Consider the following 24,968-nt stretch of genomic DNA (forward strand, 5'->3'; position numbering starts at 1 on the left):
TTCTCTTTATAGGGAAAATTGTTCCATGTCAGAGACGTTGTATGGAATGTTGCTAACCATGCGGTCTTATTTTCTCTATGATTCTACACAGCGCTGCCCATACAGGTACCCCATTCACTTAACTGTTCTGAACAATCACACCATCTTTCTAAGTTAAGAAAACAAAATCTCAGCTCTTGCTTTAATTACAAACCACAAATTAAATGTAAAATGTATAATACTTTCAAAACCAGACCTCCCCCAGGGCTTCATGGGCCCCGGAGTCAGACAGATTTGGTCCTCGCTGTGCCCCTTTCTGGGTGTGACTTTGGACAGGTCAGTCTGTCCATCCGTAAGTGAGAATGTAGTGTGAGGACTGTGTGTAAGCACTCTGCATGCTGCCTGCTCCATATGAGGGCTGCACTTAGTGGGGGGACGTACCTACTGTTCTGTTGCTCTGATTATTAAGATGATACTGATGTGTGGGCGCTGTGGGGATTTGGTGTCAGCCTCCAGCTGGCGTGGGCTGAAAGCCTTGTCCCAAGCCGTTAAGCATTCGTGAACCTTGTGCAGGTGGCCCACTCCTGGAAAACATTTCCCCGTCTTTCAAGAGACTGAACTCTCCCTTAGTCAGGCAGGAAATGTGCTAGAGTGGAAAACAGGTCTGGAGGGGGAGGAAGAGGGGCTAGGAGTGTTTGGAAAAGTGACCATTGATCTTAACAGGTGTGCCGTATTCAGGTTTGTGCCACTGAAGTTTGAGGCCCCACAAAAGGAAATAAAAATACAGTGACTGTGAGCTCACATTCCATGACTGTTTGTCCAGATGTGATCACTTGGCAGTGGAAAGTGTGGCCCCTGGACTCCTTCCTGTGGTGGTGAGCGGGCACCACGAGGCCTTGGGCACATCTTCATCCTGGGCTCCCAGCCTCCACTCTCTGCCCTGCCTGCCTGCCCGCCCAGCCACCCCCACCGACTTCCCCTCCTCCGCATTCCCTCCCTCGTTGCCTCTGTCCGAGCTCACGCTGTTTCCGTCTAGCTAGCTCTCTCCCTGGTAATCACCATGACAGTGCCCATGGTCAGCATCCTGTCACCTCCATGTGTGAACCCTGAGTGCCTATCTTTATCTCTCTTGGTCTTGGAAGCATCTCCCACCCCATACGCCCACCAGCACCTTGGACTCAGAATTGCTCACAACTGGACTCTGTTCCATCCCACAGCACACCCACTTCTGGGTGAGGTCAGTGGCTCCCACATTCCAGCCACCAGGGCTGGAGACCTGGGCACCCCGTGCCTGACTCATCTAATCATTCATGGAGTCCAGTCACATCGATTGTACAGTCAAACTCCCACGCCTGGTCTTTCTTTTCTGTTTCTGTGTCTGAGTCTCCTGATCTCTTTTGCTGTGTCCTGCCTAAGCTCTGGTTTGGGCACTGCCCTTTTAGCCTCTCCCTAAATTCCACTCTTTAGTATAAGTAGTCTCCTTGGGGTAGGTGGGGTATGGGTTAGGCTAAGATTTTTTTCATCCTTCAGGAGCTAAAGTCAGATGCCCCCTCTTCCAGGAGGCACTCCCTGACTGCCTAATCAAAACAAGTGTTCTTCTCAGCCCTGAATTGTACTTAAAACATAAGTGAGGGAATTGTACTTTCATCTTTAATGCCATGTTTTCAAGTGGATTTGCTCAAACCTTAAAAACCCTCCATCTCTTCTTTCTCTTTCTCATTCTTTCCTGCCCATCCAAACCCAAGACACACTCCTTTGTTGGTCTTGTTGGGGGAGAGACAAGTTTAAGGGAGGGAAAAATCAAGGGAGGTGAGTGAGATGTGCCCTGTTTACCCCTGCACACGCGTTGCCAGCACCTGAGCAGGGTGTGGGCATGGTGAATGGTGGGAGGGCTTTGGGGAGTTCCTGTGTGTGGTTGTGAAACTTATATGCAATTGAATTAAAGGGAGCATTTTTGGAACATGAGAAAGTAGATGGTAAAATATGGCCACGTAAAGTTGTTAGATAATGTAAGGGCCAGAAAATCAAATATGTATCCAAGTTATAAGCATTTCAATCTCTCATTCATTTCCTAAATTACTGAGAAATGGAAGAGGCAAGCATCTCCAACAGCAAGATGCCCTGGGACGCTGGTTCCATGCATGTGACATGGGCATTTCATGGATACATTTAGAACTGTGGGCAGCCTGCCTCCTGGTCACTAAACTGGAATGGTCGTGTCACATTACAAGGGAGGAGTCACCTGCTGTGGGTGGAGTCAAAAATGGGTATGCATCTTCCTCTCCCTCCTTCCTTCTGGCAGGAGGACTCTTACGTTCATGACTCCATAAATCAGGTTGGAGATCAGGGACAGTGACAGCCCAATTATTGTTGGGACTGTCCTTGTACAAGGAGGGGCAGTGGGTCACCAGGGATGTTAAATGGTTTCTCAAATTTGGAATCTGTTGTCACCTTAAAAAAATTTTCTTTTGCTGTTTGGGAAAATGGTAATCCAAGAACCTAAATGAAAATTTATTTGATAACAACGCACTGAAGATGAAAGTAAAATTCACTCAATTCTGCAATGCCTTTTTTTTTTTTTAAAAAAAACTTTATCTGTTTGTTTGGTTTTATACCTTGGCCACATCGTGTTACTGAGTCCAAGCTCATAATGCTTGCTGCACGACAGGACAGGCCAGTAAATTGAGAGATGAGTTGCTGGAGCAAGGAGTAGTGACGTTATTTGGAAAGCCAGCAGATCATGAAGGTGATGGACTCCTGCCCCAAAGAACCATCTTGCCTGAGTTAAAATTCAGACTTCTTTTATACTAAAAGGGGAAGTAAAGTCAAACATTTCCTGGTTCTGGTCAGCCTCCAGAGGGGATGTGTTAATTTCTCCTCCCTGTAGTCATTCACAGGTGGGCCTGGTCAGGATGTTTCCTGTGAGCTAAACAAAGGTATTTTAGCTTAAGGCTCATTACCTGGGAGGCACGGTTCCCAGAGATGGGCCATTATGTATAATTTATGCTTAAAGGCAATGTCCCTTTAGTGATTAACTTAAAGCAAAAGCAATAGAATACAGAAGTTAAAGAAACAGATCCAGTATGGAATCAGATTTGTTTTTCCCCCCAATACAATTGGAGAGATTTATAAATACATTGTTGAAAACCCTTAGCCATTGCAGAGACAGTTTCAACACTGGAGAGGGATCATGAGTGAGGCTGAACTGGTGGGAATTCTGATGCATTTCAAAAAATAAATCATTAACAGAACAGTTCTGAGCAGGAGTCCTTGAACCATTCATGAAGAGCTACATGAAAGTAACATAGTGATCTTCAGGAAGAACCTGCTTTCAACTGCTTAAAATAATTCCTGTAAATTCCATAAGCCAGCTTACCTCCTCTTATTGGAATTGTTTACTTAGTAACTTTAAAAACATAACTAGTGGGCTTCCCTGGTGGCGCAGTGGTTGAGAGTCCGCCTGCCGATGCAGGGGACACAGCTTCGTGCCCAGGTCCGGGAAGATCCCACATGCCGCGGAGCGGCTGGGCCCGTGAGACATGGCCGCTGAGCCTGTGCTCTGCAACGGGAGAGGCCACAACAGTGAGAGGCCCGCGTACGGCAAAAAAAAAAAACAAACCAAAAAACATAACTAGTACAAATAAATAGTTTGTCAGCCTAAACAACTGACCAAAAATGATGAATTAAGGGATCTTAAAATTTTGTTTACTGCTTGTCTTTAAATAAAATTTGTCACTAGTCACTCTAATATTTCCTTATTCCTTCACCCCCCACATTGTGCTGTTTTGCACAAAAAAGGCTCAGATAAGAACTTCAAAGCTCAGCAGGACTAATTATAAATTGTGTTAATTGATTTTCCCAGAAGAGGAAAGCTAATCATTAGAAGCCTCTTTTGGCCTAAGAACAGATCTTGCAAATTATATATTTAACACTCTGGCTTTACAGTTGAGCAAACAACAGGCCAAGAGGTGAGGGGTTTGGCGCAGAAAAACTGGTGGCAGTGCTTCCCTAGAAAAGACATGTTTTTGCCTGTGGCCTTCTAAGGTTTCTTCTGAACAGAAGGCGTTTTTATCAGGACCCCTTTCAGCTTGGACCCCTCCCCCACCCCCGCCCCCATCTCAGAAGAATCACACTTTTTTCCACCAATGACCCTTGACCTCTTGGATCAACACTCTGGGGCAGACCTCTCAGGACACCTGAGCAGGGTACTCGGTGATGGCTGATTGCAAGGGCGGTTGTCATTCTCTTGGAGGGTCCATGCTCCATGCTTGTAATATGTATGATGTGGCCCATATTTCAAGACTACACATTTTCAGGTTTCCCCACATTTTAATATGTTATGCATACCTTCTGTTGGGCTCCCACTTTGTGAGGAGAGGGAAGTGTTTTTGGATTTTAACCAGTCTTGCTCTGCGTTCTTTTCCTATGAGGTAGTCTTTTCTCGGTATGCATATTCTAAAGCTGAGTGGGAGTTTTCCAGTTGCTGTGCCCTGAGAGGACTGAGCTGCCTCTGACTCCTGCTTCTGTGCAGAAGAAGGGAATTGTGCATATTAGTTTTCTACTGCTGTGTGATGAGTTAATATAAACTCAGCAGCTGGAGACAACTCAGATGTGTGCTGTCACAGCTTCAGGGAGCAGGCATGCAGGTGCAGGTTGGCTGGGTGCTCTGCCCTGGGTGTCACCCGCTGCAGTCCAGGCATTGGCCTGGCTGTGGTCTCGTCCTCTTCCAGGCTCATTTAGGTTCTTGGTGGAATTCAGCTCCGGTGCTGGTAGGCCTGGGGCCCTGTGCTCTTGCTGGCTGATGGCCAGGGCCACTCTCAGCTCCTGGCCCTGTTCATGAGGCCCTTCCATTGCTCTCTACACTTTAGTGTCTGACTTACTATCTCTGGTTTAGGCCCAGTTTACAGGGCTCCTGTGGCTCTATCAGGCCCACCTGATGATTAGCTCGTAGCCCACTGACTGGTCACCTTCATTACACCTGCAGGAGTGACTCCTCCCACATTCACAGCCCCCACTTTACTTGGGGGCCGGGGGTGGAGCGCTGGCAGGGACTTGCACACCAGGGCTGGGGATCTAGGGGATGTCTCAGAATCCTGCCACCACATGGGGCAGCACCTGTGCTTAGAAGGAATATCTCAGGGGCAAACTACACAGTGCCACTTCCTAAAATTGCTGGAAACAAATGCATAGTGTTGAGGACTGGGTGATTTTAAACCTTGCATCTCAGGTGGATCCCCTGGTCCCTGGAGGAGTACAGGCACCTGCCTGGTGCAAGTTAGAATTCTGGAGTTTGCAGGGAGGCCACAGGTGGCATACACTCCTGAGACTTTTCCTATGGAGAGGAGGGGTCATGGGTCCTGTCCACCCTAGCCTGCATCCACTGTGACCTGAGGAAATAGAAGCCGGTCCTAAATTGTTTACCTGCTGCTTCTAAAATCAGTGTTCTTAGGAGGCCAGTGTTGCCGTATGGTGTTAGTGGGACTTACGTGTTTTCTCTGCAGTGCTTTTCCTGTGCACAGACACGGGGGCATGTGGTACACAAGCCTGTGGAAGTGTCTCCTGGTGTGATGCCCTCTGTCACCTGGTCCTCTGCTGCTCTCCCCCTTCCCATCCCTGCAGGCTGGGAGCCGCCCCTTCCAGCTGGAGTCATGGGAATTGAAGTTATGGGGTGCTAGTCTGCTCTGGCTGCTGTGACAGCACCACAGACTGGGCGGCTTAAACAACAGAAGTTTATTGTCTCACAGTCTGGAGGCAGGATGTCCAAGATCAAGGCATTGACAGGACTGGTGTCTCTGGGGGCCTCTCTCCTTGGCTTGCTGATAGCCGTCTTCTCCCTGTGTCCTCACATGGTCTTCCTCTGTGCACACACATCCCTGGTGTCTCTCCCTCTCCTTATAAGGATCAGGGCCCCACCCTATGACCTCATTTTGACTCAGTCACCTCTTTAAAGACCTTATGTCCAAATACAGTTGCTGAGAAAAGGAGGACAACTTATATCTAATATGTATGTTATATGTAATGTATCTGTTATATATGTATAGACATACACATGTAAAAGGTAATATATTATATATAAGTTATATAGTATATGTTACTATATAATGTATATGGTATACATATAATAAAAATAAAAGTAACGCAGGCCAGGCAGGGGTGTTGCCGGGTCAGTGTAGGGTCCACACTCAGTGCTGGAGCTCCCGCTGGAACAGTCAACCGGACTGTGGGGCTTCAATGAGGAATTTTTGTCTGTCTGTCGAGGTGATGAAGGGGTTCTGTGATGCTGTTCTTCCACAAGTGACTCCTGAGTCTGGGTTTTAAGGGTCCTGCTGCTTTAGGAGTTCCTGTGAGCTGCAGGGCCTTTCTCTTTCAGGCATCCTGGAGCTGCTCTGCTGCAGCTCCCTTTGCTTTCCATGGCTGGGACGGGTCTTCCTGCCAGGACGGTCGGTCACCGAGGTCTCCTCATCCATTGCTCTGTGTTTACAGGGGCCTGTGCGGGGGTCTCCTTCGGGCTCAAATGCCTCCATCAAAGTTAACTGTTTTCAATACGTGCTCTGCTGGAGTGGGCAAGCTAATGTTCTAAGATTTCAAGGCAGATGGAAACTGACTTTATTTTTGATGAGTTCTGTAAATGGAATGTAGTCAAGATAAACAACCCAGACAGTGTCACGCCCTGCCTCCTCTGGCCCGGTCATCCCCGCCTCCTGCCTGTCCCCAGGGCCAGTGTAGGACCACCGGTCTCCTGGCAGCTGCTGTCACACTGGGGCCTGTCCAGCTCACTGTCAGCGTGCACTGCCCACCTCAGTGACTGCACAGCAAATTAGCTTTTGGAAACTTTCTTCTGGAAAGGACAGGGCCTTTCAAATTCCTCTGTACTTTCTGTGAGAAGCCAACAAAGTGTCCTGATAAGGAAGAAAGACTAAAGAGCTAATGTTGCAATGATAGAAAGTCAAGGTTTGATCTTCAGAAGAGGAAATAGGAACATAGTTAAGTGATGTTTCATTTGTCACTCATCAAGGCTGTCTGTCCACTGGGAAGAAGTCAGACTGTGACAGTGAGCGGGCAGCGCCCTTGGGCCGGAGCCGGGGGACTTGTCACAGCTGGAAAAGGATGCCTCACCTGAACAGCACCCTGGCCTTGCAGGGAGGGTTGGGTCCAGAAGAATACCTTTGTGCTCACATTGGGGGCTTGATTCTATAGCCCCCAGGGGGTGCTATCTAGTGCTTTGGTCTCGCCTTGAATTTATTTTTGAGGACAAAATTGTATCTAATTTATCTTTGTTGGCCCTATAGCGACCAAACTACGGTGTATCTTGAAACAGAGGAATGCAAGTAAATAGAGGCTTATAGTGGAAGGGGCTACTTCTCTTTTCAGCACCTGGGGCAACTGATGCTAGGAGCCCCTGGAAGTCTGCCGTGGGTTCCCTCAGATCCACAGTGTGGAATAAAATAGAGGTCGGACACTCAGGACTCATCACCCAGCGCTCAGGAGTCAGGTGAGACTCAGACTCGCTGCTGAATTGTTCTCCGGGAGCTCAGGCGAGGAAGTGTGGGGGGCCAGTGAGAAGGTGATGGTGAAAGTGAAGTGTGTTTTTTATTTTCCTAACAACATAACCCAGAGGATTTTTTCATGCAGTTTTCTCATGTAGAATGTCATGTTGAGATAAAGTCTTGTTCCTCTGCTTATTTATAAAACTGGACAAAACTGCCTCCAAGGAGCTCTTAAAAATGCCATTTGTAGGATTAATGAGCCCATTTTTCCAGAGTAAAAAAAAAAATCTAAAGCAGAAATCTACCCGTGTTTTCATCCTACTACCTATTAATCAATAGTAACTATCAGGGGTTGAAAGCTGACTGTGGCAGGCACTGGTTTGAGTGATTATCTACTTCATCTTGAGCGTCGTGGAGAGGATACATCTGCTGTGATCTCCATCCTGCAGAAGGTACAGAGGTTCTGCTAGCTGTCTCTATGAATTTGTCTATTGTAGGGACCTCATAAGAGTGAAATCGTACAGTGTTTGTCCTGTTGTGACTGGCTTATTTCACTTAGCATAATGTCCTCTGAGTCCATGTTGTAACATGTGTCAGAATTTCCTTCCTTTTCATGGCTGAATCATATTCCACTGTATGAATATACGACACTTTGCTTATCCAACTATTGTTGGGCATTTGGGTTGTTTCCACTTTTGGGCTATTGGGAGTAATGCTGTTATGAACATGGGTAGGCAAATATACATTAGAGTCCCTGCTTTTAATTCTTTGGGGTATATACCTAGGAGTGGAAAGCGTAGCCATTTTAAAGGGGACAATTCAGTGGCATTTAGTGTAACCATCACCACTACCTAGTTCCAGAACATTTTAATCACCCCAAATGGAAACCTGTGCCCAAGAAACAATTTCTCCCCATCCCATCTCCCCTCCCCTCAGGCTCTGGCAGCCACGAATTCACCTTCTATTGCCATGGATTTGCCTGTTCTAGATATTTCATATTACTGGAGTTTCACTATATGTGGCCTTTAGGAATCTTCTTTTAAATGCTTGTTATCATGGAAAATTTCAGCATACCAGAAAGTGGCATGATGTGTTCAATGAGCTGCATGTGCCCATCACCCAGATTTGGCCTCCATCGATCTCCTCCAGACTTGTTAATGGCTGTCTCTTTACCAGGGAAGAAAAGCAGTACGTGAACCGATTCTGGAAAGAAATCCGCGTGGGAGACTTTGTGCGTCTTCGCTGCAACGAGATCATCCCTGCAGACATCCTGCTGCTCTGTTCGAGTGACCCCGACGGGCTGTGCCACATCGAGACGGCCAACCTGGATGGAGAGACCAACCTGAAACGGCGCCAGGTGGTCCGAGGCTTCTCCGAGCTCGTAAGTGACCTGGTGTGTCCAGGGTTCCAGGTACCATGTCCTGTGGTGCTTCCCATGCCGGCCCTCCAGGCCTTCGAGCACCTGCATCCCCTCCATCAGGCCAGGCTGATGGATGGATGGGGGACTGAGGGTCTGAGAGGACCCCAGTCCCCCTGAGCACATAACCGGCCTGTGGCTATGGGAAACAGGACCCAGTTTTCTGACTCTGATTTCCATGGCACAATTTGTAGATTTGGAGTCCCTTTAAAGTCACTAGGAACACTTGGGACTGGCTGACTGTCAGCATTTACCCAGCTGTTGCTCTCATTCTAACACAGCAGCAGTAATGACCTGACCCCAGCATGTGGCTCAGGAATTTCTCTCCTCAGGGGTGTTTCTGAGTTCAGTGTCAGGTCTTCTGTGACTGAATTCTGCCTTGGAGGAGCATCGACCACAGCTCAGAAATGCTGGCCCTGTGGGGAGCGAGAAGTAGGAAGGGGAGCAGGGTCCCACCACCTATACCCACCGATAGCCTTGTGGCCGGAAAGTTCAGACCCTGTCAGGGGTTTCCAACCTCTGTCCCCCTCCGGGTCTGTGCAGAGGATGCAGGGGTGCCAACGCCAGGGGACAGAAAGGAGCATGAGCCCTCGGGGATCAGGAGGTGTCTGGCAGGGCAGTGGGCTAGCCCACACCTTGTTCTCCTGACACTGAGCTGCCTGTCTCTGTCACTCAGGCGCCTTGCCATCAAGGAAGGAAGGTTTAAGAAGTGCCCGAGGCAGTGAGCTCCTGAGTTTCAGGAAGGCAGCCACTGGGGGGGGTCTCTTCCTCTGTCACATAATGGGTGTCAGTGTCACACACACTGGGGATTTTCTTCCTCTGTCGTTGGCGCCCTCTCAGTGAGCTCTTACAGGAGAACCAGGACTTAGAATCAGGACTGGGATGGGTCTGGAGCAGTTGGCTTGTTTTATAGCCTGGGGGTGTCCCTGGGGCACTGTCGGCATTTGACATAGGGCATTAGTTGTGCAGGATTGTCGGGGGAGGGGGGCATCCCCGCATCCCTCTATGAGTGTCCATGCCGTTTACCCTTGGTCACTGTGACAGCCGAAGGCACCTCCTACACGCTTGCAAAGGGCCAGATGGCATCCCACACCCTGGGGCTACTGCTGGCCTTGGTGGCAGGACTTTCTGAGCCTGACACTCACCCACCTCCTGCAGACGGCCCGGACTTCCTCAACAATGTCTGGATTGTTCTGCCCTCGCTTCTGTCCACCACCATGATTTCCTCATTTTCATCTCCTTTTGCGCCAAGAATGTTTTTGTGAGCTGCCTCAAATCTTTCTTGGAACGAGGCAAAGCATACATAAACATTAAAAATAGTATTTTTTTTAAATGGGATGCTCTTCTCCCGGATCAGGAGAGTTGGTGACAGTGCTTGTTGGGGACCCCTGAGGCCCAGCACTGGCACATTCAGTGAGTTCCAACTTCTGCACTGATTGTGCTCCAGGGTTTGGTAATAAATGTGGGCCAACATTCCCCTGCCATTTCCCCCCCGGCCACATGTGCATGTGTCCTGAGGTCACCTCACCCCAAGGCTTCTCCCCCAGAACCCACTGTTCCCAAGCCCTCTCCAGGGCACAGGCGTGGGGACGAGCCCTGAGGTCAGCAGGGATGGGCTTGGATTGGAGGGAGGTGGTGACCGCACCGGCTCCAGCTCCATCCAGGTGGAGCAGCCAGTGTGCGCAGAGGGTGCCTGTAACATAAACGGATGCATCCGTGTATCTAATGGGCGAAACTTCAGACACTGTGGAAAACCTGGCGAAACTGCAGAACCTGCGAGCAGAGTGGATCTGTTTGTGTGACGGGTGGGGCAAAGCCACGGGGGTGCATCTCCTTGGTCAGCTTTCGGGAAAAACTTCCTTGTTTCCTGTCTTCTAATTTGTTCAGCTGCTGAACCCAGTAATATCTAAAAGCCTCCTCCACCCACTTTTCTCACTGGTGCTTTGTATAAACTCACTGTTCGTAAGATGGATGTTGAAATTCCAGGATCGCTACAGACAGACACATCCTACATCCTGCTGCGTAGTGCCCGTGCATGCCTGAGGAGGTCAATGGAGCTGAGCCGTAACTTAGTCAAAATGGCCAAAATTAAGAACCAAAACCATTTTGATTAAAAAAAAGTTTCTTTATCAGCACCCAAATTCTTCAATATGTATGCACACTCTAGTCCCTATTATTGGTATATTTTTTCACTTTCTGTTTTTTTCTCCCTCTTTCCCTAACGTCCAAAGGCATTTTTCTGGTACCTGAATTCTTGTTCATACATTATTATTCTGAAATGTATGAACTGCCCCATGGAAAATAAAGATAGGAAGTCTCTGGCTTTTAAAAACCTGACAATTGGAAAACCAAGGTTTGGCTGTAACATTACAATGCCAGGAACATTTCAGTTCTATATATTGAAGTGGGGTTTTCACGGGTGGAGTCAGCTGGTGTCTCAGGCAGGTGAAGAGCGGATTCCTGTCCAATGCACATTAACAGTGCCACGTTGACGAGGGCTCAGTTGGAAGTGCAGGCCCCTAGGAAAACTTAAATTAGAGGTGATTTGCAAAACTAAGGTGAAGAATATGAGAGGACCTTGACATTCATGCAGGGGCTGGGTGTATCTGTCAGGGTCCAGTGAGGAGGCAGAAACCGCAGCTGATTTGGCTAGGGCAAGTTTGATGTAAAGAACTCCTCATGGGGGATTGCACAGTAAAAGTGAAGGGACTCCCCAGAATGTAGAAGAGCTGATAGAGGGAACAGCCAGTGGTCCTGGTGGTAAGATAGTGCCCAGGGAAGAGGCCCCCAAGCCTGAGTCTTGTTCTCATGGCCGAGGGCATGGCTGTCCTTCATGGGATGGCAGAAAAGTTACTGAGGGGCGGGCTGTACCAGTGGGTCAGCCCTCACAGGTGCAGGGGAGCCATACACTGGGAGGTGCTGGGCCTGGGAGCTTGCGAGATGCTGGGACAGGTGCTGCTGGAGCCGGGTGCTGGGGATGCCACCCTCTGTGTGGGGCTCCCACCGCTGCCGTGGACGAAGGCCAGGTGGCGGCTCTCTGGACAGCAGCCCCACGGATCCCAGGCCTGTATATGCGAGGTGTTCAGAGGGCATGCAGAGAGCAGCAGCCTGGGCTGGGTTCCGAGGCTGATCCTCAGGGATCTGGTTTCCCTGAGCTGAGAGCTGGGGAGAGCTTGTGCAGCCTGGGTCCTGGAGAACAAATCCACTGACCCTCCACCTGAAGGCCAGCTCCTCCCTCTAGCACCCTTGGCTGACAAGGCAAGAATGTGGCTCCTCTTCCCACCCTCTCCAGTTTCCAAAGTCATTTATGAAGTGCGTGTTGTTTGCTTGGGGAAGGACGCTAAGAAAGAGGGAAGTGGTCCACACGCTGTAGGGTCTGGTCATTTAAGGCAGTGGGACCAACACCTAGAGGACCCAGGCCTGCTCACCAGCAGACACTTGATACTGAGCAACAAGAAGAATCCCATTAGGGGATTGGGCTTGGAAAGTGGCCTTCCGAGAGGCCTAGGGAGGCTCCCAGAAAGAGGGCTTAAATCGTATTCTGAAGGCTAGGATGGGAGGGTTTGGGTGCTGGGTAGGTGTTTTAGGCAATGATACAGGTCAGATGATGTCTCAGAGGTGGAAACAGGATTGTATGTAAAGAAGAGAGTTAGACAAATTGTACAGAATTGAGGGGCTGGAAACACAGCGAGGTGGGGATGCATGGCTTGCCCAGACTCCTGAGTCCAAGGGGACAAGGCCCCCAGACACCTTCAGCCACCCAGCCATCTTGCCTCTGGAGAAGGAAACATAGGTATTGGCACCTCAAAATAAACATTTGATTTAAAAGTTGGGATCATGGGAGTTCCCTGGCGGTCCAGTGGTTAGGAGTCCGTGCTCTCACTGCCAGGAGCCTGGGTCCAGTCCCTGGTTGGGGAACTGAGATCCCACAAGGCACACAGTGTGACCAAAAAAAAAAAAAAGTTGGGGTGAAATTGACATTATCCAAGAAATAAGAGGGACGGCAAGGCTGAACACGAGCTGTCACAATAACAACTCACATTTGTTCCGGCGTCCTGGGGGCCAGGCGTTATTATGCCTCTCCCGTTCATAGTGGTTCAAACATTTTAAAATCATATTTTAAAATATAAATTGTGAGGTAATGATGATCATACCCTTTTATAGATGACAAACAGGGAAGTCAGGAGATTCTGCCAAGGCCCCCCTCCCCCACCCGTCGAATCAGCGGAGAGCTCGAAGCTTCCGGGTCTGCAGCTCCTGGGTTGGCAGGATGGGGGTTCTCCAGCTCCCTGTCTTTCCTGTTCATTGGGCATCTGTGTTGCTTCATCCCACGCGTTCATTCAGACCTGCAGCCCTACCCATGCAGCTGCATGTGTTCAGCCTCTATACAGGGAGAAGTTTCTAGCTCATCTGTAACATTCGCACAGTCATTTCTGCAGAATGAGGAGGTCCTTAGGCTGATAATTTTACATAAAGATCTTTTTTTTTTTTTACAGAGTCTCACTTTTGTGATTTTTCATTCTTTTAACAAATATTTATTGAGCACCTACTATGCTTTAAATGCCATTCTAGGCACCCATCAAAACAGGTAAACGTCTTTCCCCTCATGGTGTTGTGTGACGTGTGAATAGGTAAATCGGGCAGAGGTGGACTAGGGATACTGCTGAGGATAAAGCAGAAGCAGGGGCCCTAAGCCTCAGGTGGTGTTGGAGTTTCAGAGGGGGTGGGGCCGTCTAGGAGGGGACTTATGTGTGGGTTAATTTCCTGGGAAAAAATGTTCCTCCAGTTTGTCTCTTGGATGGACTTGTGGGATTGTTGCCCACACCCCGGCTACACCCACAGGGCCATCTGCTTCCCACAGTTTGGAGCAGTGATTGTGGGAGCTGCAGGAAGAGCTGAACCCACAAGCCTGCCGAAGCTCGCTCTTCCCAGGCGTGTGTGGGTGTGTGCACACGTGTGTGCATGTGTGCCTGGCGCGTGCTCCCGATGACATTAGTGTGGAAATTTCCTAGGCTGGAAAAAGTCTGAGAAGCACTACTTTAAAAAGAGGTACTTAAGGGCTTCCCTGGTGGCACAGTGGTTGAGAGTCCGCCTGCCAACGCAGGGGACGCGGGTTCGTGCCCCGGTCCGGGAGTATCTCACATGCCGCAGAGCGGCTGGGCCCGTGAGCCATGGCCGCTGAGCCTGCGTGTCCGGAGCCTGTGCTCCACAATCGGAGAGGCCACAACAGTGAGAGGCCCGCGTACCGCAAAAACAAAAAAAAAGATGTACCTAATGTCTAGATTGGCACGGATCCTAAGACAGTGACCTGGCTTTTCTTCCACTTTGCACGTAGATTTTACTAAATTACCACCAGCATTGGGTGCCAGACTCTCTCAGGCAGTGACAAAGCTCAGAGTTTCCTTTATGAGGGAGAGTCAGTCCTCCCCCAAGTTACTTGACAGAATTCAGGGAGTTTAGAAGAATGACTAAAATTCCAAATATGTAGGAGACACAATTAATATTTTTTTGTTTCTACCTACACATGCTCCCAAAATTATCTCTACCACAGGAAAACTAGGGGTGAAAAGTTGGTTTGTAAGATAGTTCTTACACCAAAGTTTCTTTTTCCTTAAGCTGTTGGAGTATTCAAATTAGCTATATTCTCTGCTGTGGGATTGAAGAAGGAAACCATCTGTCATCTAAGTGGAAAACAAAGACAGCTGGCTGGGTGTGTTAATTGGATTGGTCAATATCAAGCCTTGGCAAAAAGATTCATGGTTTTCTTTTACATAATGAAATATAGTCACTAAGCTCATAATTTATACTGTGAGACATTTTTATTCTCATATTTAACAATCATATACTTTTGTTGAAGGATATTAAATAGGTAACAGGAAAGAATATGAGAAAGAAAATTATTTTGAGAATACAATAACTATATTTGGACTAAAAATTTAATTCTAGCCAGTGTGGATATTCAAAGCAATTCAGTTAGGTAGGTAATATAATTATCTGAGACATACCATGTTTTATAATATCAACTGCATTTACTTCGTGGGGAATGTCAATTTGGTTGTATAAGATGTTTTGGTTTCCAATCCAGGTGACTTTGCCATGGATTCTTTGCCTTGAACCTGTGGTCTAGGAAAGCAGTGCTTGCAGAGAGTAAAGTACTGTAATCTTAATGAAAACAACTAAATGCCAGGAAGTTGATAATATTAGGCTCCCCTGAAGTATTAATCCTAAAAGATCTTATTACAATATATAGAAACTTCAACATTTTTTTGTGTGCATTTAACTTCGTGTTTTTTTGTTTGGTTGGAAGTGGTTATTTTCTATTCTAGGAAAAAGACAACTAAAGCAATAAGGTTTTTGTTCTATTCATGGTGGTATACAATGTGAAGTTTTATTTTTATTTTCATTGGAAAAAAAGGAATTTAATCAAATTCCAACTTTTCTAAATGTAGTTAAATTGCATCAGCAACCGCAGAGTTTGAGGCTCTGTATGTGTGTGTGTGTGTGTGTGTGTGTGTGTGTGTGTGTGTGTGTGTGTGTGTTTCTGGAGCAGGCATTTCTTACCAGTAGAAGGAGCTGGCAATGTGAGATCTGTCCAGTTGGCAGTAAGGTCCTCCTCACAAGTGGGTATGGGTGTGTATGTAGACGTGTGTTTGTGTGCATGTGTGTTTGCCCACGTGTGAGTGTATTTGTGTGTGGGTATGCGCATAGGTATGTGTATGTGTGTGAGAGTGTGTGTGTGCAAGTGTATGTCCCAAAGAATAAAGCAAAATGAGCTAAGCGTGCCCAAGTTACCACTTTTGACTATCTTTGAGGAGAGGATAAAGATTCTTTCCTGGGCTAAGACATACTGTTCTAGCAGTATATTGATGTGCAGGAGCTCATTCCTGGGGGACCTGGAATTTTCAGTCTGGTTGTTGAGCATCTCCTGTTCACTGCTCACATTAGGCGATGGTGCCCAGGCAGTCCCGTCTCTGCGCAGTGGACTCTGGGGCAGATTGTTCCTTGATGGGGTGTCGTGCCTGGGGCTGTGTCCCTTCCCCTTGTTTTCTGAGCAGAGCCCCCGATGAGAGGAAGGTCCCTGTTCCCACAATATGAGACCAGTCGCCACAGCATTTGAATTTTTTGAGTTATCCTCCTTTTGTTTCTGAATGTTGAGTCTAGTTCCCCATTTTACCAAGAATTACTGGGGAAGTTATATAAAGCTTTCAGCCTGCATGTACTCCTCGAGTGGAAGCCAGTGCTAGGTTCTTGTACTGGTGCGAGTGCTTCTGAGAGTCTGGCCTCCCCACACAACAGAACAAAGCAGGGATCCTTATCCACATCTGCACAGTCATCATGATGTCCTGTGAACCAGTCCTTGTGTTACCTACCAGGGTTCTTGGCCTTCCCCAAGCAATAGAAATTGATCAGAGGCCAGACAAGAAATTCAGGCAAGGCTTTACTGGGGCTCCTGCTGCAGCAGGGAGGAGTGAGAACAAGTAACAGTTTCCCTTGCACACTCCCTGGCGGGAGTGGCGAGCTGGTTCCTTGTATGGGGTGAGGGTGGGGGTGCGTCCAGGGGTCGGACTGGAGGGGTGGCTTAGGAGGTTTGCCCACCCGTTATAGGTGGTGCTCTATGCGGGGTGCATGCCCAGTACCCTGCTTTTGCTCCCGACCCCCTGCTTTTGCTCCCGGCTCTTCAGCAGTGGCAGTTGGGTGTGTTTTTTGGTCTTTTTGAATCTTGTCCATAATGTGCCCCAACTGTGCATGCACGCAGTTATTTTTAGTCCCTTATAGTTTCTTTGTATTTCGTAGCTCCAGGAGACATTTGTCTAGGTGCAGGCACTGCAGCAAAGTGTCGCAGGTCCCAGGTCCCAGTCTGTCTCACCTGTAAGGGGAAGGGAGCTGTGCTACAGAGCACGCTGTTACCTGCTTGGGTGTGGATGAAACTGTGCTCCTGACATCTGAATTGCGTTTAAACCATATTGAGATACATTCGGGGCTTTTCCAGCAGTGCTGACGAATAATCCATACTGGGGAAGGCACCGGGATTCGACCTAGCAGCCCCGATTGGCATTGTCACCCAGCCGAGGTCAGGCAGAAGTTTGTTGGTTTCCAGTGGAGCCTCTTGCAGTAACAGATGTGTCAGGGCACCTTCCCCTCCAGTGACCAGAGCCAGTGTGTCATAGCCAGTGACCAGAAATCTTCCCCTCCGATCCAGAGAGCAGACACTGAGGTACATCTGCATGGGTTTTTGTAAGTTTAGAATTAGGCCAAAGCTTCAGAATTGTTCTTTGTTGCACACACACACACCTAACCCTAACCCTAACCCTAACAGAAATATCCATGTGTGAGTCTTGTGTCTTTGAGAAAAAAGGAAAAAAATATTCTCACATACTTGTGACGAGTGACTTTTCAGCACATCTTCCTGCTGTTGGTTAGAAGTGAGCCCTTTCGTTTGGGTGGTAAAGAAGGCTGGCTTCAAAGGACTGCAGATCTAGGTTTGTTTTGGAAGGAACATCAAACGGCTGGTTTGGTCATCCGGCCTTTATCAAGCATTTTAGAGCCTTGACCATCAGGCAGGAAATCTTGTGAGGACAGACTTTGTGAGGTTGACATGAGGACAGACTGAGAGGGGGCGTGTCTCTCTCAGCCCTGGAGACCCTCCTCCAGGGTCGTGAGTGTTGAAACCCTGCTTGGATATTCTGAGTGTTGGTGTGTCAAGGCTAAGGACGGGCAGGGAAGATGTGCCAGGAGGGTCGGGCTCTATAGCCCAGGTGGGACTGTTTGTCCCAAGCACCAGAGATCAGAGGCTCAAGAGCACTTGGATTCAACAAGGTGGGGCCATCTGCCTGTTCTAAGCCATCCTGCACCTTGTGCCCCTTGGGGAGATGGGCATCTTTGTGACAGCTGCCTGCCAACCCCCTGTTGACCCTGTTGACAGGAGACCCTAGGGCTGGCACTGTGCAGAACCCGGAACTGGGGGGGCTCTGTGTTAGTGTTCAGAGAGCTTGTGACCCTTCTGGTGAGAATGAGACTGTCTGCGCCAACCACTCCCCCCTCCGCCCCCGCCTTGGGTAGTGGAACCAGCTGACACTCACCCAGCACTCACTGTGTGCCAGGCCTCTCTGAGCCTCCCAGGTCACTGCTTCCTCTGATTCTCTTGAGGGAGGTGCTGGGACACCCATGTCATCCAGGTCCCGTGTGACAGATGAGCCCTGACACACAGAGGGACTCAGCCCCTTGGCCTATCATGGGGCAGAGGGACGGTTGGGACTCAGGGCCACCTCCAGAGATCCCTAGACCATTGCTGTTGAATATACAGGATGAGGAGGGCCGGGCCGGGCTCATCCACAGCCATGGGGGCGGGGGCAGAGCGTGGCCGTCCTTGGGGTGGACAGGGTGAGTCTGGGGTCCCGTGGTCACACTGCCACACCTGGTCTGGCTGGCTTCCTGCCCAGCTTGGAGTATGTGCTTCTGATTCCACCCCTGTGGCTTGAGAGGCATGGGAAATGTTTGCTTTATTCTAAGCAGAAGAAGCCATTTGTTCCACTGATTACACCTTTCACCAAAAATGTCCACAATTAAAGGCGTTGAGCTGCTGTGGTAGGAGCAGGTGGCCAGGACACCCCTTCCTTCTACTACCCACCCCACAGCTCAGGAGACCCCTCTGACCCTCCCCTCCCCTTGGTCATGGTCACTCCTCCCCAGTGGCTGTCACGGTTCAGTCATTTCCCAGCCACCCCAGCCCAGCACTTGGAGTTACCGCTCCCCCGACCCTCCCTGAGTGCAGAGAGCTGGTCCCAGTCCTGTAGCTTCTGCAGTGCCAGGCCTGGGACCCCGACTGGGAGGCAGCCCTTCATGAGGTGTCACCTCAGCTGGGGACACCCAAGGCCCTTGTCCCGAATACGTGACTCTGAAAGGTCCCTTCATGGAGAGCAATTCCCCTCCCCGCCACAGAGCTCTTCAGAACTGTGAAAGCTGCTGGCAACTAGCCTGGGGCAGTGGTCTCCACAGCTGACATTTGCTGGCACTTAACCACTTAACAGTGCTTTCTAGTATGGTTGACCTAAACCTGCCCTGGGGGGGTACATGGGACCCTCCGGGCTGGGCCCCCCAGCGCTCTGCCTACCTTGGTGTGGGGTGGGCAGGCACTGGGCTGTTCCGAGCTCCCCAGGGTTTCCCCAGGGCTGAGGACAACTGCCTTGAGATAAAAACAGTTGCCTTCCTGTTTTACAAGTAAGGTGGCCCAGGTCCAGAGAGATAAGCGGGCTCGCCCCAGTCCTGCAGCTACAAAGCAGGCATCCTGGCTGCACTGCCCATACCTGCAGCGCCCCTCCAGCTCCTGCGCTCACCCTGCAGGGGTGCGTGAGTCCATCCTTCCTAGGACAGCACCTGACTTGGTTCCTCCTTGCACCTTCCCAGTGTGTCCACGCAGCGTCTTCCCCCCGCAGTTGGCCCTGAGCACTGCTGCAGTGGCTGCTAGAGTCATGTCCAAACGGCAGCTCTCACCTTGGCACTGTGGCTCAGAAGCCTGCAGTGGAGGCAGGCACTTTAAAGCATTGTGGTAAAGTTAAGGGACAAGTCCCTAGGCCAGAAAGGGCAGAAAAGAAATTGATGACTGTCCAAATATCTGACTACAGTGCACTGTGTAGCAGAACAGCCCAGTCTAAAGAAACTTCTGATGCCAAGAAGCCAGGGGCAGAATGCATGATACGTGTTTGTCTATATATGTCTCTCTCTATATATACACACATAGATATAGTCGATAGGGATGTACATGTACACATGTATCTGTGGGTTCCACTTAAGAGTTGATTAGTGGTTTGAAGTGTTGGCAAAACCCTGGCTAGGTTGTTTCTGGGGCCTTTGGGCTGTGCTTCTCACCGAGCTGTGGTCCTCGTCCCTGGCTTCACTCCAGGAGGCCTGGATGAGCACAGGGTTCTGGGGCTGGAGAGAAGGCTCCGTCTCTGATGGGGGTTGGGGTGCCCCAGCTGATTAGCTGGGGTGATGAGGGACCCTCGGACTGTGGGCAGACGAGATGACCACCTGGACCTCTGGCACGTCCCCGTGAAGGCTGCTGTTCTCAGACAGCAGGGACAGGAAGCAGTTGCCCATGGGCAGTGTGGCCCTGTGAACACCTGGGTCACTTCTCATAGCAGTGCTGCACTTAGGCTTTTAAATGAGCATGACAGCTGTCACCGTTAGGGGTCTGGCCAAGATGTGGAGGGAAAACTGAGCCCTTGCCGTCTTTGCTCTCTGCCCTCCTTGAGATGGGCAGCCCGGGGTGGGGGGTGGGGGGTACTGCCCCCTCCCCGCCTCACAGGGTGGTGGGATCCAGGTGCTGATGAGGAAACGGGAGGACAGGGAGGCTCGGAAAGGCTCCTTCATTGTTCACAAACTTAGCACTTTGTGTGCTGGGCACTGTGATTAAAACAGAAAACGTCCCTTCCTTTAAGGAACTGCAGGTTAAGTGATCTGAGCTGTTGACTGCAGCAGAGCCGGATGCAAACTGAAGCCTGCCTGAAGCAGCACGGGGGGGCTCGGCCAGCCTCCTGGCTCCCCGGCCACCGCCCAACCCTGCCCTCACTCCCGAAGGGTGGGTGATGCCTGGGCGTGTGGTTGCTCTGTGTGTGTTAGCCCTGCCTGCCCCGTTCCCTCCAAGACTTTCTAAGAAAAACCCAATTATAGTAGAGGCTGGCAGAGCTGGGGAGGCTGACTTGAGGCTGCAGCCCCTCAGTCCACACTGAGTAGAAATAAAGCTGACCTTCCATGGCCTGTGAAGTGGCATGTGGCTTCCTTCCTTCCCAGCTTCCCGACCCACCTCGGTGGTGGCTGGCTCTTCTCACCCCTTCTTCCTGACTCAGAGGAAACCCCTGTTTTAGGAGGGACCACAGTCCCTGACGGGCCTGGTAGGAAGTCGCTGGTAGACAGTTTGGGGTCTGAGAAGGAGACCCCGGGCAGGCTTGGTCACAGTGAACAAGATGGGGGCCACGGAGAGCACTGTGGAGAGCAGATTCTGGGTTCTGCACCTGCTGGCTTGCGACACGAGAGGGTCATATCACCTCTCAGCCTTCAGTTTCAACATCTGCAAGATGGGAGCATTGTCAGAGGTCCTCCTCTCCCGGCAGACCAGAGCTCAGCATGGGTGCCTCTGCCCCTGCCCCTGCCCCCATGACTGTCCTCAAAGGAAAGGTGGGAGCGGCCCCTGTGGGCCTCTCTGTGCAGAAGAGCCTGATAATAAACACAGCAGTGGGAGGCATTGCCCTGAGCTCAGTGAGTCCAGAGTGCCTGGAGAGAGCTGGAGAGTTGGGTGCTAGTGGGGAATTGTGCGGGGTTCTGGGGAGGAGGAGGCTGCAGCATGGAGTACTGGCCTGTGGGTGTGGGACTCTGGGTCTGCAGCTTTAACCTGCCTCCCTGGTGCAAGAACATGGGAGCAGGTAGGACACAACCAGCGCTCTGGGGAGCTGCTCCTTGACCCACTCGCAGGGCAGGGCTACATGCTTCTAAGGGAAAGTCCTGGTTTTTAGAGGGAATCCTTTTGTCACATATTGCAACTGTTGGCACGTATTCCACAGAGGAAGGGAGGATGCTGGCTTGATGTGCCGGGGACTGTTAGATCTCTACTCACAGCCCAGGAGCTCAGCAGACAGGAAGCCCCACCGTGCAGGGCCGACATCATTACCAGTGTCCATGGACCTGCCGGGGCTCTCTGGAGGTGCTTCACCTCAAACCGTAGGATGGTTGTAAAGGCCAGGCTTGCAAAGGGAAAATAATTGAGAAGGAAGCCTTCATTTATGTCCATAAGGCTCCTCACAAGCGTTCACCAGATACACTGCAGAGTTATCCTCTGCAGTTGGCAGGCTGGAGCCGGGAGCTCTTGGCACCCTTGAATTCAAGGGCAGGGTCCATATGATTTCTGGTATCACAGATGGGGCGTCCTTGGTGATGACCCTTGTGTCTCAGCTACCGGAAGTTAAGGATGGCTGAGATAACCAGTTGGGGCATCCTTGGTCCTGGAAGCCCACACTGAACCATGGGTCTTAGACTGAAAAACTATTTTCACGTAATTGCTTGTGTTCTTGTGTTCTTGTCCGGAGGTTGGTGGGTAGAGCAGCAGCATTGCCCTCACCTGGGGCTGGTGATAAATGCTGAGTCCCAGGCCTGCACAGCCCCACAGAGGCAGGATCTCATTTTGATAAGATTATTGTGGGATTCATGTCTGAGAAGTCAAGCGGTGCTGATTTATACCTGGACATACTTAGTTTTCTGTATTTCCTCTGTTTTCCAGACACAAGTAGGATAATAATCAGTTTCTATGTTCTTCTTCTTCTTCTTTTTTTTTTTTTTTTTTGCCATACACGGGTCTCACGGGCCCAGCTGCTGCACGGCATGTGGGATCTTCCCGGACCGGGGCACGAACCCGTGTCCCCTGCATCAGCAGGCGGACTCTCAACCACTGCGCCACCAGGGAAGCCCTATGTTCTTCTTCTTGATGGAGGCAGATATTTCAGTAATTCACTAATTAAGACACTTCTTTTTTTTTTTTTTTAAAGTCACAAATATAGATCACCTTCTACAAAAGATGTGCCTTTGAACACCTCTGGATAAAACAAAACTGAATGATATTCTCCCCTAGAAGTAATTTCAGGGATGCTTTGTTTGCACCGCTAGGTTAGTCCATGGGGCAGGAGCAGTGCTTCCTGGGGTGAGTACTGGTACAGCAGGTTCTGGGCCCTGGACTTCATGGACCTGGCAGCCTCTTCCTTCGGTGTTCCCAAGCTAGGGCCACTGTCACCTGGTGTCCTAGGGAAGCCGCTCTGCCCAGATGAGTGCCACTGCGCGTTAGGGCTACTCCGATTCCCACGCTGGCTCTCCTGTACGCCTGCCCTCCTCCCTTTCGCAGGACTCCCTTCTGCCACCACTTCCGAGGGGACACTCTTTCTAACACACCAATGCTTTGGAATGCTGTCCCCAGTGTGCCCCAGGCCTCCTTGCTTGGTGTCCTGGGTCCTCCCCTAGGTGTGCCTACAGCCTCGGGGGCTTCCTCTGCTCCTGGAGTCTGGTTTACTTTCAGATTCTGCCTGTGGGTGAAGTTTCAAATTTCACATCCGTCCTCTGAGGCCTCCAGAAGTATTGCAACACAAGACTAAGATATACAACAAGCATTCTTCGCTTTTAAAGTTTAAAATGTAAGGACAAACCACAGGCACATGGCACACCTCTGTGACCGACATGAGTGCACACGTGTCTGTGTATGTGCGTACGTGCACACAGATAGATACACAGAGACCTGCAGTCTTCCCATTATGGGGTGCCTGCCCTGAGAATCGGGATTTTTACCAGCTAGGTCAGCTGAATCTGAAAGGAGCAACCTTTGGCAGAGATCCCCAAGGGTGGAACTGCTTACAGAAACTGCGTTCTTCCCAGCCCCTGCCTGTTTCATACTTACTGCTCTCAGGGCCATGAGACTGGGGAAAATGCCTTACTTAGGTCTCTGGGAGTCCTCAGAAAGGGTAACAGACCCTAAAATGTTGTGGTGCATTGTATTGGGGTTCTCCAGAGAAACAGAACCAATGGGAGAGATGAAGATAGATAGATAGATAGATAGATAGATAGAAGGATATAGTCTCTCTGTATATCTCTTTATATGTCTGTGTATCTATGTCTGTATCTCTATATTTGAGTCAATAGCTATATAAGTCTCTCTCTATATATGTACATATATATGTGTGTGTATATAATGTTTCTTTAGAGGAATATAGAGATATATAGATATTTCTATATATGGGAATCTATGTACATATAGAGAGATTTATTATGGAAACTGGCTTACAGGATTATAGAGACAGAAGTCCCATGATCTGCCATCTGCAAACTGACAGGAAGGACCAGGGAAGCTGATGTGTAGTTCAGTCTGAATCTGAAGGCTTGAGAACCCGGGGAACCTATGGTATGAATCCCAGTCCAAGGGCAGGAGAAAGTGAGGTGAGCTGTCCCAGCTCAACAGTGAGGCAGGAAAAAGGGCGAATTCCTCCTTCCTCCACCTGTTGTTCTGTTCAGGCCCTCAGTGGATTGGAGGATGCCTACCCACTTTGGGGAGGGCATCTGCTTTACCAGGTCCACTGATGCAAATGCTCATCTTGTCCAGAAACACACAGACACACCCAGAAACAATGTCTGATCTGGGCACCTCATGGTCAGTCAAATCGGCACATAAAATTAACCACCACCTGTGTTTACTTGGTATCTTGTGGGGTTTTCCTTGGAGAGAGGATGAACAGTAAAAAGGCAGAGGGAGGCAGTTCTGGAACTTCTGCTTTGGCCGTGACCACCCTTTGAGCGTGGACTCTTCTGCTTCTGACCTTGACTTATGGCTTGAGTGGGAGGACACCATCCCAGGGTCTCGCAAGAGAGCAGAAGTGGGAGGGGATAGAGTTGTGGTGAACAGGTTCAGGAGTCAGTGAGGCTGGGCAAGGGTTGGGGCGGGGAGGAGGCCGCCATAACATGGCCTCGGGACCTTGACCAAGTCACTTCTCTCCCAGACCATCTAGAAATGGGCAGCATTGGACCATGAGGTCTCTGAGGCCCCTCTTGTCCCTGCTCTGTGATTGCCTTTCATGAAAAAGGGCAAGGACACTGCAGTGGTGTGGATGGAGAGATGGCAGGGATTAGTAGGCAGCTATGCCCCGGTCGTGACACATCCAACTCCAGTGCCCGCCAGTGCATTTCCTGTGTGCCAGGCCCCTGAGGTGGCCTCTCAAGTGACCCTCAGTGACCCGAGGGGTTTGTGTATATCACTTCTCCCATTTTACAAAGGCAACAGCTGAGACAAGGAACATGAGGTCTGCTGCTTGGAATGAGATGCATGGTGTGACGTGCTGGACCCTGGCCTTTGGCCGAGGGAGGCTCTCATCTGCCTCAGATTGCTGCATTCAGAGGCCCAGTTTTGTCAAGAATAGAACAGAGGAAAGTAGACTTGGTCAGGGAAGATTTAAGTTAGACGTGGGGCTAGACTCTCCTGCATGAATAAGACAATAGTGTGTTCTACCCTAGTGTGGGGAGTTGGGGGCAGAAGTCCCTGCAGCAGGAGGTCCTGAGCTGCT

At 49.9% G+C, this 24,968-nt stretch overlaps 1 protein-coding gene across 1 annotated transcript in view; it reads left to right on the forward strand.

Moving 5' to 3' along the window:
* ATP10A (ATPase phospholipid transporting 10A (putative)) overlaps positions 1-24,968 on the forward strand; it is a 175,285-nt gene that overhangs the window by 64,955 nt on the left and 85,362 nt on the right. The window contains 1 exon segment of the mRNA XM_027083251.1: positions 8,643-8,847. Within this exon segment, the coding sequence (XP_026939052.1) occupies positions 8,643-8,847 (205 nt within the window).

The sequence above is a fragment of the Aethalodelphis obliquidens genome, unplaced genomic scaffold (assembly GCF_003676395.1).
Source record: "Aethalodelphis obliquidens isolate GAN/ISIS:26980383/991018 unplaced genomic scaffold, ASM367639v1 scaffold49, whole genome shotgun sequence".
NCBI classification, from domain to species: Eukaryota; Metazoa; Chordata; class Mammalia; order Artiodactyla; family Delphinidae; genus Aethalodelphis; species Aethalodelphis obliquidens.